The 17777-nt window shown below is 48.1% G+C and overlaps 1 protein-coding gene across 3 annotated transcripts in view; it reads left to right on the top strand.

Moving 5' to 3' along the window:
• STAMBPL1 (STAM binding protein like 1) overlaps nucleotides 1-17777 on the top strand; it is a 281826-nt gene that overhangs the window by 134996 nt on the left and 129053 nt on the right. For all 3 annotated transcript variants that reach the window (XR_013594758.1, XM_078642881.1, XM_078642880.1), the window contains one exon: nucleotides 3928-4145. Coding sequence is in view for 2 of the 3 variants with exons in the window: in XM_078642881.1 (XP_078499007.1) it covers nucleotides 3928-4145 (218 nt within the window). In the remaining variant the exon portion in view is untranslated. The remainder of the gene's footprint in view (nucleotides 1-3927; nucleotides 4146-17777) is intronic.

Here is a 17777-nt window from a genome sequence, read left to right as displayed (position 1 = left end):
AGAATAAAGTGCAGAAAAGGCAAAACAAAGGGCATAAAAACAAGTAGAAAAGGTAAAACAGCTCAGAAGACAGCAAAAGACAGTACTCTCTCACAGACCCACAGACCCACTCAGAGAGTCAAGCACCCACTCACAGACCCATTGAAACACTAATACACCCACTCACAAACCCAATCAAACTCATGCACCCACTCACAGACCCATTCCAAGACTCATGCACCCAGTCACAGACTCACAGACCCACTCAGAGACTCATGCGTTCATTCACCAACGTACTGAGAGGTTCATGCACTCACTCACAGACACACTAAAAGACTCATGCACCCACTCACAAATCCATTCCAAGATTCATGCATGCACTCACAGACCCACTAATACACCCATGTACCCACTCACAGACCTATTGAAACACTCATGCACTCACTCACACACTCCCTGTCAAAGGTTACTGGTTACACCTGTAGAAATTCACTTAAAAACCAAAGGTTACACTGACTTTATAGTTCGGAAATAACTTTATAAAACCATAGAAATTCACACAGAAATTCACACAAAAATCCAAAGGTTACGGTGATGTTATAGTTAGGAAATAGATTTTGAAAAAACCTTAGAAATTCATTGAAAAAAACCAAAGGTTACAGGGGCATTATAGTTAGTCTCAGAGTTTCCTCATACAAAACCATTGAAATTCAGCAGTTCTAGTTACCTGAGCTAACTATAACTTACACCCCTGCATTCTACTGCTTATGACCTCACATATTACATCACTCATGACCTGGTCAGTGACATTACTCATGACCTCACAAATGACATCACTGATGACATGATGCACAGAACCACTTATAGCCCCACTCACACCTCCATACAAAGTCTCTTACACCCACTCCCATACAACCACTCACCCATTCACAGATCCATATAAGCACTCACACAACAACTCAATGATCCATAGAGCCATTCATGCAGCCACGCATCCATATACCCACTCAGTCAACCACTAACTCACCCATGCAGCCACTCGCATATGAGTCAGTCACCTATTAGTTACTCGTATACCTATTCACACACCCATACAGTTACTTGCATACCCAGTCACTTACTCATACATATAGTAACACATTTTCTCACTCACCTATACAGTCACTAGCACAAGCATACACTCGCCCATACTGCCACTCTCAGTTACTCACTCACTCAAACACCCATTCACGCACCCATCCAACACATATGCACCCACTCTCTCACCCATACAGTCACACACACCCCATCACTCCCCTATACAGCCTCTCACATACCTATTCACTCACCCATACACCAGACACTCCTACCCACTCACTCACCCATACAGCCAATCAAACACCCACTCACGCACAAATACAGCCACTCACTTACCCATACAACCACTCACATACCTATAAAGGTACTCAGACAGCTACAGACACATGGATGCATACACTGTCACACAGTCACTTACATAACATGTGTTACAAATAGTATACTTTGTGTACTAGTAATGAGTGATACCATTTTAACTTTTGTGGTACCTTGATATACATGTTTAACACAGAAACTTTCAGAAAACACTCAGTCACTGGTCATCTGTGATGTCATTTGAGATGTCATCCGTGATGTCACTGACCATGTCATAAGTTATGTAATATGTGAGGTCATAAGCAATGAATTGCGAGAAGCAAGAGGCAAAATGAAGGTAAGCAATGAGTAGAAAAAGGCAAGATAAAGGTCACAAATGAGCAGAAAGAGGTAGAATAAAGGTCCGAGACAAGCAGAATGAGGGACTATGAAGGTCAACAACGAGCAGAGAGGCAAAATGGAGGTCAGAAACAAGCAGAAAATTAGTAGAGAGTAAGCAGAACCCACCCGGGCCCTGATGCACCTACTCACAGAACAACTCACTCTCATACCCACTCACAGACCCAGTCAGACACTCATGTGCCCACTTATAAAATTATTCACACTCTCTCACCCACTCACAGATCTACTCAGAGACAAACACCCAACTCACAGACCCACTCTGAGACTCACACACTCACAGACCCACACACTCACAGACCTACACACCCAGACCCACACACCCACCCTCTCAGACACTCATGCAGTTACTCACAGACTGACTGGCACACTCATAGAGGTACTCGCAAACCCACTCATGCACCCACTCAGACACTGACACACCCACTCGCAGATCCACTCATATTTTCACCCACCCACAGAGACACTCATGCACTCACTTACTTACGTACTCACTCTCAAAGGTTACAGGTTACAGTTAGGAAATAACATTAAAAAAACTGTTTGGTCGCAGCCATATTTAAATCAGTCTTGACCCTGCACCCCAAACTGCCAGGCCAGGTCCTTGAATCCAGTGGCATAGTGTGGCCGGGTCCAAACTAAGGTAGCATGGTGAGCAAAAAACTGATGGGTTTAACCCAGATCTCTGACTGGGTGAATGTTTGCCCTTGCCACTTACTGCTATTTACCTCACATATTACATCAGTAATGACATCTTCTCTGACATCATTCATAGTATAGCAACATTTGAAATAAAACTATTGATGACAAAAATATGCATGGTGGGGGCGCGAGTAAATGTGACCATAGGGCATGAGGTACAATTTCTTAAGGTAAGTAGAACTATAATTGTTGAATTTCTATGATTTTGTGCATGTACAATCTGAACTTAACTATAACTGCCCTCTAAAATCTATCCTACCTATCTATCTATCTATCTATCTATCTATATAAACCGACTAGAGAGCTTCGATCCGCCACTTTGAACCAACTAGGGGTCCCGCGATCCAAAACAGTATCGTGGGGAGATCGTCGCTTCTTAGCCGCGGCATCTAAATTATGGAATACTGTGCCACAGTACATCAAGATGTCCTCTTCACTTCTGCAGTTTCGTAAAGGATTGAAGACTTGGCTCTTCGATCAGTAACCTAAGACACTTCTGGATGAGCCCCAGGGAAAACTAGGGATTTTTCAGCGCCGAGGCGCCTACGGGTATTCGTTCGCGCTTAATAAATTACAAAATAAATAAATCTATCTATCTATCTATCTATCTATCTATCTATCTATCTATCTATCTATCTATCTATCTATCTATCTATCTATCTATCTATCTATCTATACATCAAACCTGCTAAAAAAAAAGACCTCTTTTGTGTTTTGGTGCAAATCCACTTAGTAATTTTTGAGATACTTGCGTTACTAAACAGTGGTGTATCTCCACCTAGTGCCTGTTAAGAACCTATAGAAAGGTGCAGAATTGCTCTAGTTCATTTTCTCTGTCTTGTTTATTTTGCAGAAGTTATGCAGGCACTCTCTCGTGCAGGCAGTGTCATGCTCAGGCAGTCTTTCAGAAGGGCATGATCCCAAAAACATGTTCTTGCATTGTGTAGACACTTTCACACCCAAGGGTTTCCCAGTTAGGGTTTCTCCCACTCACACTCTCCCTCTACAGTCACTCTCCCATCCATGCATTCACACAGACATTTACACATAGGCAACGTTTTTAGGCTAAGGCATGGATCTATGCATGCCATACAGCCCTCTGGAAGCTGTTCTTGCCCTCGGTTAGTTCCTGAGTGGAAGGTGTTCTCTGGTCACCTTTCATATCGTTCAGAAAGAAAGAGGTCGACAATTTTAAATTTACAACTCTCTAATTATTATTTTTTGTGGGCAAATTAAGAGTTTCCGAACTGAAATGTATGCCATGTTTAACGTTATGAAACGTACTTCAAGTATGTATGGATTATGTGGTTTACTTAATTACAATTTAGCTTTTGTTACCACATTAGAACTGCTGCCTTAAACAAGTATGTTATATATTTTATTCTATCTTTGTTACATATTATGATGCATCCTTAAGCCACACGAAGAGTGAATATGATTTGTATTTGTTTGCAGAAGAAACTGGTTGCAATGCCTGACCACACAGATGTCTCCTTGAGCCCAGAAGAGCGGGTCCGTGCCTTAAGCAAGCTAGGTTGCAATATCACAATTAATGAAGACATTACTCCACGACGCTATTTCAGATCTGGTGTGGAAATGGAACGCATGGCATGCGTATATCTTGAGGAAGGAAATCTCGAAAATGCTTTTGTTCTTTACAATAAGTTTATAACGTACGTACTTCTTCTACTGCTATTTATGAATTTTTTGCCCATGTGGGAAATGCAATTATTTGATGTATATTTTGACAGTGAACAGCAGTTCATTCCTTTGAATATCTTATTCCCCAGTGATAAAAACCCTGATAGGCTTTTACGTTCTAAGACCGCTAAAATACACACTACACCTCTATCTAAATGCGAACTGTGTATATTTTTTATAGTGAAGTGTTTTAATTTATTTAAAATTTTTGCTTTAAAAAAGTTTCGATTTTCTATCATACTTTATTGGCCAAAAAGTCTTAGACTATGTTTTAAGCCTCACAACAGGTGTTTTTCATTTTCAGTGTTTTGATTGGATGAATTATACACTTCCACTGCTGACATCAGTGAACTATTTGTTGTATCTGGGGTATAAGCTTTCCCCTGGCTATTGTTGACCCTGGACCCCATTTGACCTCTCTGAAAGTAAGTGAATGATGGAGGTCAGAGAAGGCTGTGGGTGGTGAGTGACCTGCCACGACTATATGCCCATCAGCTGTAAAGCGCCCCAACGAACGACCCGCCTCAACGAGATCAGGACCAGAGAGGACTGCTGGCGGTAAGCGGCTTGCTGGAGCTGCATGCCCGGGGCAGGAAAGCGCCCCTACAACATTGCTGGTGAGGGCAGTGCTGCCCGCACCAATGTGATCTGGGCCAGAGAGGACTGCGGGCGGTAAGCGGCCTACTGGCGCTGCGTCACCCGAGGGCCTGGGAGCGCCCCTACATCAGAGATTCTCTGCAAAGGCTTTGGTGGCCTGGAAGTGGCTAACAGAGGGACTCCGACTCAGGATTTATTCGGCGGCCTGTGATGGCCTAGTAGCTTTCCAGCTATGGCCAGCCCTACGTGGAGGAAGCACAGCCATGCTGGGATTGGCTTGCCTGGGGCACTCAGAGGCTGCATGGTGATGGCGACCAGTGTGGGGTGACTGGGCCCGAGGGGGCCAGTGCAGGACTGTTGGGGGAGGCTGGGACCGGTTTGCTTTCACCTAGATGCAGGATGTCTTATGCCAGCGGTGATTGGGCCCAGGGAGTGGCAGTGCCTGGGTAGTGGCTACCAAGTACCAAGCAACAGTGCTTCAGTGAGGAGTAGCAGCAACCCTGAGCAACGAGTGTGATACCTGACAACACAGTGCCGAGGAGGACAGGTCCAGGTAGGTCTACTCTGGGGGGTGACAGGTGCAGGTATGCCCCTGGTGGTGGCTAGCTTCGTACTGCCTGGCTTTTAGGTGGCGTAGCCTGCCACATCTCCTCCCTGAGGGGCCAGAGGACTGCCGAGGGCCTGTATCTGGTTTTCTGGCTTTCTGTGCTTGTGCGAGGGTCCCCATGACTGGAGGTGCTAACTCTGGAAACACACCGTGGCTGACCTGGACAAAAGGACTTGGAATGTTTGTATGACACTGTGGAGTGGTGGCAGAAGTGAGGTGGCTGCTGAAGGGGGTTGGTGATCTTGAGATTGCGGGACTGTCGCAAGCATGGCCCCCTGCACCATTTAGAGCTACAATGCTGTGGGTCATGCTCGGGTGCTAGACTGGTGTTGCAGAGCACAGGAGGACTCCTGGCAATTTGTGGGCCTATTTCGAGCATTGCACTGTGTTGCCCATCTTCCATCCTCCCAAGATGCGTAAGGACAGGCCCCAGTAGCAACAGCAGAGGAATACTATTGTGACGCACACTACATCCCTTCAGGCGACTCAGAGAAGCACTCATTCAGAGCACCCGTCTATGCTGGAGCCCTCACTAGGGACAGGAGGAACTCTCCCATGCTGCACTTTTGGAGGCGATACAGGGGTCGAGAGTGGCCCTGGATGGGCAGATTGCAGGGATATCCATAGAGGTTAACCTGTTGGTAGCAGACCTAGCTGACAAAGTTGAGAATGCTGGAACCAACATTACTACCCTGCAAACTGAAGTGAAACAGCTAAAAAAAACAGGGTGCCCATTTGCAGACAGTCTCAAATACCCTGGAGCACAGAGTTGAGGATGTTGAAGGGAGTTCCAGGAGAAATAACGTACACCTGCTTGGCTTCCCTGAGTAGGTGGAAGGTCAATCTGCTGAACGCTTCCTGGAACATTGGGTGAGGAATGGGTTGTGCTCTAAAGATTTGTCTGATGTCTTCATCATTGAAAGAGTTCATAGGGCATTGGTGCTGGCCCCACCACCTGGCGCTCCTCCAGGGGTGTTTATCATTAGAATCTTGAAATATAGGGGCAGGGATGCAATCCTGAGAAAGGCTAAGGAGGCTTCCATCCCACAGTTTGAAAATTGCAGAATAGCTATAGATCCTGATTACGCCCAGAAGGCGCAGGAAAAGAGAAAATCTTTCCTGGAGGTTAAGAGGAAACTACGTACTATGAACCTTGGGTATATGCTTTTATATCTATTCCTTGGAAGCCTGGAGGATATTTGGTTCTGGCTAGATATGTCGGAAATTCACCCTGCTCGCACATTGAGTGACGCAGATCTCTTTAATACTCGAAGTGACAGTAAATGGTGGAAGTCCCTTCGAGAGAGTGACAGCTGTAGAGCCCGAGCTGCGAGTACTGGCCGTATCTTGGTCCGTGAGGATGGTACAATGGCTGCTACTGAACTTGATACATTGCAGATACCCGAGACTCTGATGAGCGGACTTTGCAGGAGGATAAGATGCTGGTGGAACAATCCCAAGAGAGTGACGTTGTACAGGACATGATTCCATCCAGAGGGGCTGGAGTGGAACACTACTTTCTTTTCCACTTTATTTCTGGGTATGTTTGGCTACTGTTTGTCTGAAGGACCATGCTTGATGTGAGGGGTGCTGTAGGAAATAGTAGTACTCAACTCGAGGAGAGACTGAAATATTGAGCCATTTGGATTTTTGTGATAAGCCTGGGATGTAGGAGTAGCTTACTTCATGGGCTTGCTAATTTCCCCATCTCCGATGTTCTCCTTAATCTGTAGTGGTCATTATCCTGGATGGGTGAGGGGGTGGTGTGTGTGACTGGGCTTGCTGGCCTCTGGTCAGAATGGTATGCTTGGGGTGTGCTTGTTGTGAGTGTTGGTGGATGCAGAGATGTGATTTTTGGAGTGACTGAGTGGGGTTTGTTTTTATTGTTGGTTGGCTTTGCGATGCTGAACGTCCAAATGCATCGATCATTGTGAACCTGTATGCACTGTTTATTTATTTATTTATTTATTTATAAAGTCTTATATAGCGCGAACGTGACCCACGAGGATATCAGAGCGCTTTACAATAGAAGAATAAACTGTGGAAGAGGTAGTCAATACAAACAAAATGTCAAATTGTCATAATAGAGCAATAGCATCTGCAGAACAAATTACATTAGACACTGTGCTATCAGCCGCACAGATCTATATCCCACGAAAAACATTAATCAGCAAACAATTGTGGAGCAACAGGGGATGTGATAAAAGACATGCAGCCAGATACGACCCATACTTAGATTTAGGACATTAGTTTGTTTATTAATAGACTTTTTACTTCCTTTTTGAATACAGTAAGGGATGTGATTCCACGCACTCGGGGTGGTAGAGAGTTCCAAATCTTTGGAGCAATCCCTGAAAAGGCTCTACAGCCTGTTCTCTTCTTCCTGAAGGATTGAGGTTTCAGAAGTAGAGTGGTCGCACTTCGTAGTAGTCTGCAGCCTCCTGATTTTTCCAACTTTAGCGCCAAGTAGCTGGGTGTATTGTTGTGAATTGCTTTGTGCGTCATGCACGCCACTTTAAGGTGTATTCTTGCTTCATAAGGCAACCAGTTCAGTGCTTTCAAGGTTGGTGAGATGTGATTGTTTCTATTGGTTCCTGAAACCAGTCTAGCCGCAGCATTCAGAACTGCTCTCAACGGTGCAAGCCTGTATTTCGGGAGACCAGCGAGGGTGGTACTTCCGTAGTCTAGTCTTGGTAGTACCAGAGCTTGTACAGCAACTTTTAGGTCAGCCTGGGGGAGGAAGGGTTTAAGTTTTCTTAATATATTCCTTTTGTGATTAGCTCCCTTGGTGGCAGTAGAGATGTGCGCCTGCATATTCAAGTCTTTGTCAATGGTGACACCTAGGGATTTAGCCGAGTCTATGATGAGGGGGACACATTCAAAGGAGGTTAGGTGTTTTAACCAAAGGTCTATCTTTGGGGTGTAGTTTGGTGGTGAGATGAGAAGGAATTCCGTTTTTTTGGTGTTTAGCATGAGATGGTTGTTGGTGAGCCAGCTTTGCGTGTTCAGAAGCGTAGTGTTAAGAGCAACGAAGTCATCTGGCGAGGTGATTTTAAGGTATAGCTGCGTGTCATCCGCATAAAGGTGATATAGAATGTTCGCAGAATTCAGAGCATTCGCCAGGGGCCCCATTAACAAACTGAAGAGAATGGGTGAAAGGGCAGATCCCTGAGGTACACCAAGAGTGACCATGGATGGTTGCGAGAGTGAGTTCTTCATCTTGAATCTTTGATATCTGTTATTCAGGAAGGAGGAGAACCACTGTAGCACAACGCCCGAGAGGCCCATCCTTCTTTCCAATAGGGCTAGGAGCTTATCGTGCTTGACCGTATCGAAGGCGGAAGACAGATCAAGGAGTATTAAAAGGCATGATTCATTTCGATCAAGCATGATTAGTATATCATCCATAATGTGCGTGAGTGCAGATTCTGTGCTGTGCCCACTACGGAAGCCCGATTGGTGACTGTCTAAGAGGTTGAAGCTCTCAATGTGAGTGCATAATTGGATTTGAACACATTTCTCCAATAGTTTAGTCAAGGTGGGGATATTGGTTATAGGACGGTAGTTGTTAGGATCAGCTGGAGAAGCATCAGCCTTCTTTAGTATAGGAGTGACCTGTCCTATTGTAAGGCAATCCGGAATGACACCTTGGGTCAAGTAGGCGTTTACAATTTTAGACCATAATGGTAGTATAGCGGTTTTTAAAATCTTGAATAGGGCAGGTGGCAAGGGATCCGAGAAGTGATTGGAAGGGTTGATTGCTTGTAGAGTGTTGTAGATAGTTTGTTGAGAGATTGGCGAGAAGGTGTGCCAGGAGGCATTGTTTTTTGGAACTTCCCTTGGGTTAATATAATTAATAAGGTCTTCCGATAAACCGTCCATTTTGGGATCTAGAGCCATAGGATGGCGGGTGGCCAGCTTTGATTGGATGTCTAGCTCAATAGTTCTAGTCTTTTCATGGAAGAAACTGGCAAGAACATGACATGTAGGAGTGGCCAGGTCATTTAACTCACTGTAGTTAGTTGTATTGCAAGATTGTTCCTTGATGATTTCAAAGAGTTTTTTTGGTCGGTTGCTCGCTAGGTTCAGCTGAGTTCGGAAGAAGTCTGCCTTTGCCTTAAGAATCTTCCTATTGTATGAGTTCCTCAATTTTCTAAGATGATCAAGGTTGGAAGTGCTAGGAGCTGATTTCCAAAGACGTTCAGCAGCTCTTAGCTGTCTACGCTCCAAGTTCAGGTCTTCATTGAACCAAGGTTTGGACCTCTTGGTGGAAACATTTTTTTCCTGTAGTGGAGCTGTGGAGTCCAGAGTTTCAAGCATCTTGTCGTTGTAGAAGGTTGTAAGCTCATGAACATCAGTTATGTCAGACATTAGGGACAGCGCGGAGTTGCACTGGTTTACTAAGGAGATGAGATTGATATTTTGTAGATTCCGTTCCATTGCTTTAACTTTGACGGTTGACCCCTTTTATGCATTACTTCAGTATTGATGGAGAAGAGGATGCAGTAATGATCAGACCAATCGCAGGGAGTGATGGATTCCAGTAGGATGATGTTAGATTTTGCAATGATGAGGTCCAAAGTCTCTCCCTTGTTATGCGTTGGGCTGTCACAGAATTGGGATAATTCCTGCTCTGATAGAAATTCTTTAAAACAGCCTACAATATGATCACTAGAATTATTCCAATGGAGGTTGAAATCGCCTAAGAAAATATGCGGAACTACGGAGTTGGAGTTGGATGCCATGATCTCCATAATCTCATCAATACAAGTCCAGTTTTCACCAGGTGGGTGGTAAAATATGTGTAACTTACAAGTGATGTGCTTAGAGTCTGAGATATTGATGCAAAGATAATCGCACGACGTCAGTTCAATGGAGTCTGCTTGTTTGACTGATAGTGAGTTACGATAAATGCAGGCTACCCCGCCACCAATTTTCCCAATCCTATCAAGTCGAATTAGATCATGGGAGGGAGGAACCAGTAGGTCAAGAATGGGAGATGAGGAGTTTGTTAGCCAAGTTTCTGTGAGGACCAGAATGTCTAAGTTGTCATCTAAAATGAGATTGAAGATATCAGTAGCATGTTTGCTGGCAGATCTACAATTTAAAAACCCACACTTCAGCTTGTTGAATGAGGGGATTGAGGCAGTCAGTCCTAAATTGATGTGTGTGAGGTTATCTCTATTAACCGCTCTGTTATTAAGTGTAGGTTCTCTGAGGGGGTTGGTTACAATGGATTGGATTGCGCTGCAATGAGACTTACTATTGTCAGAATCCAGGGCATAGGATATAAGAAGGTCATCAATGTCACTGTCGGAAAGATGATCGCTTGGTCTCTTTGACCCAGAGATGTTTGTCTCCGTACGTGCATGTCCGGGTGAGGGTTCTGTTGGACTTGGGTCCTGTTGGGGTTTTGTGTTGGAGTTCTTACCATTATGTCACAGGGGGAAAGTTAGGATTTGTCCGGAATGTGATATTTTACAATGTGTGCCAAAGGGATGTTTAAGCTCCTTACTTGGAATGTGCGGGGCTAGGATCTTCTAAGAAGCGATACCGGGTGCACTCCTTCCTTAAGAGGTGCAAAGTGGATATTGCATGATTGTAGGAGACTCAGCTCTCTGATGGTGAGGCAGCAAGAAGTGGCGGGCCAGATTTACAGTGCTAACTATTCCACTTTTTCTCTTGAGGTACGTATTTGGATGGCGCCAGGAAGGTTCATCTTAATTCACGGCAGGCTTGCTGGGGAAGAGGTGATCCTGGTAAATACTTATGGGCCCAATATCGACAATGAGCCCTTTTATCCGAAGGTATGGACATTATTGCACCAGTGCTCGATACTCTGGTATTGTGGGTGGGGGACTTTAATTGCAGGGCAGATGGGGCACTGGATAGGTACCCACCGAGACAATACACTAAACCTAGAATGACAGCAGTCCTTGGTGAGGCTATAGTACACTTGGATCGCTGAGATGTTTGGTGGGCTAAACATCCCACGTCCTAGAATTATACTTGTTACTTGCAGACACATGGAATTTATAGCAGGCTTCATCATATTCTTGTAACAGCTTCATTGGGCCCTGATGTTATAGATGTGTCGCACCTCTCCTGCTACTTGCCGGATCATTCTCAGGCTTACTGTGAATTTGCATGGGGGGAGTTCAGCAAACTCCGGAGACCTGGTTGCTGCCCCCTGAGGCCCTGCAGTACCCCTGAGAGAAGGGAAACCTTGTCTTGGGCCTTGAAAGACTCCTTCGAGCTCAGTGGGTCTACAACCCAATCTCAGGCAACCGAAGGGGAGAGGATATGAAGATGGTGCTCAGAGGCCCCTGTATCAGTTTGTCGTGTGGGGTGCGGCACACGTTATAGTCTGAGCTACTCCAGAAGGAGGATGATCAAATGCAGGCCCAGCAATTGGCACCAAATGGTAGGGATGGGCACCAGGAAGCGTTGCAACTCTTGCAAGCAGTCACATAGGTTAGGGATAGGTTGAAGCGGTATACGCTTAAATCATATCGCCAAGTGCTCTATAGGGAGAGGGACAGAACCGGGGGCCTCCTTGGCTGGATTCTTTGGAGGGAGGTATCACACCCTGTCTTTTTGCACCTCCATTCTTCTCAGGGTAGGGAGGTATATACATAGGTGGGTATAGTGGACACATTTCGAACTTATTTGAACAGGTATCCCGGGACCCTGCTCCGTCCTCTGGGGCGCTGATTACAATTTTTCTGCCGTAATTGCCGCTACCGCGACTGGGAGATCTGGATGCTCCGGATTTGGATGCAGTCCTTACAGTGGGGAAGGTTCACACGACTTTTGGGCAATTACCTGGGGGTAAGGCGTCGGGCTGTGATGGACTACCTGCCGTGTTTTACCAAACCTTTTCCTCTGTGCTTATACAGCATCTATTGGAGGTGTACTTGGAGGCGTGGGAGAGGGGTTTGCTTTCAGCGTCTATGATGGAGAGTTGCATTACATTTCTGCCACAGCCAGGAGGGGAACTGTTGTATACCTTGGCACACATGGCATTTACGATGATTAATACAAACACTAAGATACTTTGTTAGGTACTTACCCTACCTCTGCACCCTGTCATTACTCGAGTAATACACACAGACAAATGCAGATTCATACCTGGCACAGTACCTCAATGACCCTGCAGTGACTGCTGCACCTGTTACATGAGGTGGAGGGCTGCAATGAAAAACTGGTTGTGATGCGCAGAATGATTCTATTATGCTTTGGGCAGGGCAGGATATTAGGAAGAGGAAGGGGTGGAATTGTAGTTCGGAGGGCATGTAAATATGTATGCTGGATGGATCATCAATGTAATGTTAAATTGATACTAATGCAAGATATTCACCTTCACTGTGACATTGTGGATTGTGGCAAGTAGTTTGGTACCTGTTGATGCCAGTTTGTAGATTAACCCCTTCTGTGCTCCCGTCGGCTGTCGCTAGCTCTACCTCGCTCGTGCTGCGAACGGCCAACGGCCGACGCGACCCCGCCCACTCCGTGGAACGCCCACACTGCTGTGCCGCGGTAAACGGGTTAAACCAATAAAATATATATATATACGTATATATATATTGTTTTTAATGTTTGACTTTGTCAACAAGAGGCATGTACTGAACTGAGCTGCTTGCAGATGCCCCCCACACACCATTTGACCCCATTTGAACTGCTAGATGCTGTGGTGAATGATCTATAGCCCAGGAGGGAGGGCACATTATATTATATGTGTGAAAATATATGTGCAAGAATATATTACCCTGTGGTAGCATTCTAAACGTAATTCTACCGCAAGTGACCGGCGGATAACATGGACTGGCATATGGGCATTACCTATATGTCCAACTCCATGATGGTCCAGCCAATTTCCTTCGTGTTTGCTATCAAACATGTGCCTTTTAACCCTCAACATGATGGTGTTGGTGAGAGTTACCCAGCATGTACCTAGGCACATGTACCTAGGTGACTCTTTAGAAAGTGTTCCCATGCCTGGTGGGCTTTTCTAAGGTTTGCCGCCAAGACAGAAGTCTGACCTCATGCTGGGGAGTGTGTGCCACCCCCAGAGGCCAGAGACCAAGACTAGAGTGAGCAGGAGGTGACCCGTCCCCCATACAAGATGGCTAGTAATTAGACCGGTGCAGTGGTGAGCCTCAAAGGTTTCACTGGCAACACTGGACAAAGGAATTTGTCCTCCACTGGAGGACAAAGCCTGCCCAGGCACTGGTTTGTTGCGGGCTTTGAAGGAGTTGTCTGCCTCCAAAAGGCTGACCACACCTCTAGGGTGCTGCAGCTGAGGTATACTGTTGAGGATGGTTTTGGCCATCCTGAATTTAGGCTAGAAATCAGGGTCTGACTAGTTTTAGGGGGCGAGGAGCTGTGGCCGGGGACGCGTTAAGGAGAGGAGCGCTGGGCCCCCGTGGACGACGGCTGGGACTACGGTGGCACTACTGGGCGGTGCGGCGCCCTAGGCGGAGGAGAGAGGGCGCCGCGAGATCTGAGGACACGGGACGGTCGGAACTGGAGATCTGGCCTTCCGAGATCGCGGTGGGCCCCGAGGGACGCCGGGGCTGTGCGAGAGGCGCGCCCTGCCTTAGAACCAAACAGATTCTCCCCCGCCTAATCCGGTGGACAACGTGAGGTGGCTGATCCCTGGTGGGGGGACCACAGTCACAACTGGGGCCCGCCTGTGGACAGGGAGCCGAAGGAGACTGGGGCTCTCCCCCCACTTTGGCACTATCCCGATCGCCGACGCGGACGGCGAGCTAGGGACAAGACTGCCCTGGAGGGCACTGGAGGCTGGTGGAGGAGCCGCAGGGCGTGGACTGATTGAGCTGGGATGATTGGGCCAACGGAGCCCTCCTGATAAGGAGAGACGGGGGACGAAGCCGCTGGTGGAGGCCTAGCAGCACGTGGTGGCATGCATAACACCCGGAAGCGGGGCCACGTGAGGTCTACTGCTAGGCCGCTGAAGGAACTCTAGGCCTCTGAGTGAGTACAGCAATGCAGCGGCGGACCTGGGCTTGCCCCCCCCCCCTTCTTTGCTGTAGGGTTGCAGCGAATCGGAACCACCCCAGCCTGGGGTACTGAGAGAGGAGCCTTGTGGGGGGCGGTGGTGAGCTAGGAGGACTAGCACCCTGTATGGTGAAATCTACAGGGTCACGTATAACCTGAACTTGACGGCTCGTTGGGGCTGGGCTGCCTCCTGAACGGCGTGACCTCGGCGAGGGACAGCCCTTGGGGACTGTGAGGAGTGCGAGAGGTGCAGCCTAATAGAACTGATCGGAAGGCGTGGGACGCCGCTGCACAGGATTGGAGTGCATCAGCGGTCGCAGCCATGGGCAAGCCTCGGGGACGGAAGGAAGGAGACCCAATGCCATCGGACACCGAGTCCCCGCCACAGGAGAATAGGGGTGAGCCGGAACTGCCACAGGACTCAGGGATTCAACTACAACTTGATAAAATATTGATGGCCATAGCGGACACTCGAGCTGCCCTCAAGCAGGACATTGCGCAGGTAGCAACGGGACTGGGTCTGCTGCGAGCGGACCACTTGAAATTTGCTGACCGGGTGAAGCAGAGAGAAACTACACTTCAAGAGATTGGCCCTGCACAGACTGCACTAACTGCGTCCATGGCGGGCGTCTTGGATCGTCTCACGATGCTAGAGCGGCGGGCTGAGGATGCGGAAGGCAGGAATAGATGCAATAACATCCGCGTTGTGGGACTGCCAGAGAAAATTGAGGGATTGGACATGGTGGCCTACTTAGAAACTTGGCTTCAAACTGTTGTGGCCCCTGAGGGGCTTTCGAGCTTTTATACCCTGGATTGGGCGCATCGAGTCCCGGCTAGGCCACCGTTGCAGGGGCGTCCTCCGCGACCGGTGGTGGTACGGTTACTACACTTTCGGGACCGCGACCTGCTTCTTCGGAGGCCCCGTAGCGATGGCCCCTTTCAGGTGGACAACAGTAATGTCACCCTCTTCCCAGACTACTCGTTCGACACGCAGCGGCCCCACATGTCCTTCCAAACTGTGAAGAAGGAATTGCGCGCTGAAGGGATCCAATATTCCCTATTCTTCCCAGCCAAGTTGCGCATAGTACTGGACGGAAAGACCCATTTTCATGACACGCCGGAGGATGCTTGGGACTGGCTAGAGTCTTACAGAGCGGGAAAGGATGGCCTGTAAGCGGAGGTACGGGAGCTGGCTGGTGACTCTCAACCTCTCAGGTCACAACATTTGCGACGCCGCAGGCGGGGCCTGCGGAAACCATCGGCCTCGCAGACGGCCATAGAGCGCAAGGGAGCCCTGGAAGCGGTGTCGGCGATCTCTGGAGAACTGCTGAAGACCACACCAGAAGCATCTGAACTTGGCAGTGATAAGGGCCATTCGGAGGGGGAGTCCTCGGTGTCGGACGATCAGAGACTGCCAACGGTCACCCCTAGAACGGCAGATGGACTGCTGGATGAGTAGATATTGGGCTGTCTATGGGGATGGGGGATCTGTCCTGGAATGCTGTGCTGCAGCGAATATTTTGCTCTGATTGGGGGTTGTAGTGGTGAATTAAAAAAGAGTGATGGGAGCCTGAATCAGGAGTGACTGGGGTTGGGGTGGCGGTGGTGTTTGCGGGGGGGATTCCGGGGGGACCTGGGAGGCATTGCATCTTGGGGGATCTTGGGGGCGGTCATCGATTGTGTTATTGGATCTACTGCAGGTCGTATCCTAGGCTCTATCCAACCCCCACCGGATGGTACTATTTAGATTGCCTTAACTTTGCATGGGGCGCGCAGTTGGGGTATTTTGGATGGGATTCACTATGTTAGTGCATGTTCTTGGGGGGGAAGGGAGATGTATTGGTTGGGGTGGGAAAGTTTGGGGCTAGAATTGGTTTGTTTGGGGGAAATTGCCTGCTGATGAGCTTAACTGAGGAAACAGTACTATCGAGTGTTGAGTATTTGTATAATGATGACACTGCCTGGCAGCTGGAGGGGGGGCTGCCTTAGGAAGTTTTTGCATTACTGTTACGGGTCCGTCTCCTGATGTGAAATGTATAACCTGGAATCTTCGGGGTTTGCACTCCATGCAGCGTAGATATAAGGTACACTCCTATCTGGTCCGTAGGGGCGCGCAGGTGGCTTTCTTACAAGAGACACATCTGACTAAATCTGAGGGGCTCGCTCTGCAGCGTAGGTGGCGGGGACAGCTTTATTACACCACTTATTCAGCCTTTGTACGGGGGGCACTGATCTGGATTAGGGCGGGGGTCCCATTTCAAATGTTAGATCAACTGATAGATCCTGATGGCCGCTACGTCGCGGTTAGGGGCCGCCTATATGGACGTGAGGTGACTCTCTGAAGTGTCTATGCTCCTAATGTAGAACAGGCATCCTTCTTGGAGACTTTGTCTTCTGTCCTCACTGATTATTTCACGATACCGGTATTGATGGGGGGAGACTTTAATTCAGTTGTTCATGTAGCCATGGACAGGTCTCAGCCTCCACTACCCACGGCCCCAATTAATAAGGTGGCTGGGGTTCAGGCCCATTTGCAAGAAAATTGGGGTCTTCTTGACATTTGGCGAGCACAGCATCCGGCTGATAGGGATTATTCTTATTATTCGGCCTTGCATGACCTACATGTTCGATTGGACGTCATTTTGTGTAGTTCCGGGCTGGCATCACTGGTGGCCAGCAGTGAGTATTTAACATGCACCATATCTGACCACAATCCGCTATTGGTGAACTTCTGTTGGATGGTGGAGCGCCCCAGGATCCCTAACTGGAGGTTGCGCCCTGAGATGCTGGAGGATCAGGTTTTGCGTGCGGAGCTGAGCGATGGGGTGGAACACTACTTCACGGAGAATGCGGGCACTGCTACGACAGTGGCCCTAGAATGGGACGCCTTTAAAGTGGTGGTTCGCGGGATCTGTATCGCCAAGTGGGTGGGAGTCCGGAAGCTGCTTCTGCAGGAAATCGAGACGGGTGAACTGGCCCTACGCGACGCTGAGAGGGCTCATTCGGATGGTTCTGGGACACGTGACGAGGTTCTGTCCCGGAAGGAGGCTTAGCGGCGGGGGTGGAGTGGCTACGGTGCTTTGACCACAAGGCTTTCATGGCTCGTGCACATGCGGAGCGGGACAAGGTGGGCACATTACTGGCCTGGCTTGCGGACCCTGCCCCTAGATGCGTGCCTATTTTGGCGTTGGCCTCCCCTTCGGGACGGCTGGAATATGAGCAACACCATATCAATGATCGATTTCGATCCTTTTACGCGAGTCTCTACACCAGCCAGTTGCAGACTGGCGAGGTGGATACTCAAGCATTTCTGAAAGGCTTGGAATTACCCGCAATCGAGGAGGAAGAGGCAGAGGCTCTTGGTCAAGATATTACACTG

The sequence above is a fragment of the Lissotriton helveticus genome, chromosome 5_1, assembly GCF_964261635.1.
Source record: "Lissotriton helveticus chromosome 5_1, aLisHel1.1, whole genome shotgun sequence".
Lineage (NCBI taxonomy): Eukaryota > Metazoa > Chordata > Amphibia > Caudata > Salamandridae > Lissotriton > Lissotriton helveticus.
The sequence above is the reverse complement of the archived record's forward strand: the minus strand, read 5'-3'. Positions and strand labels throughout refer to the sequence as shown.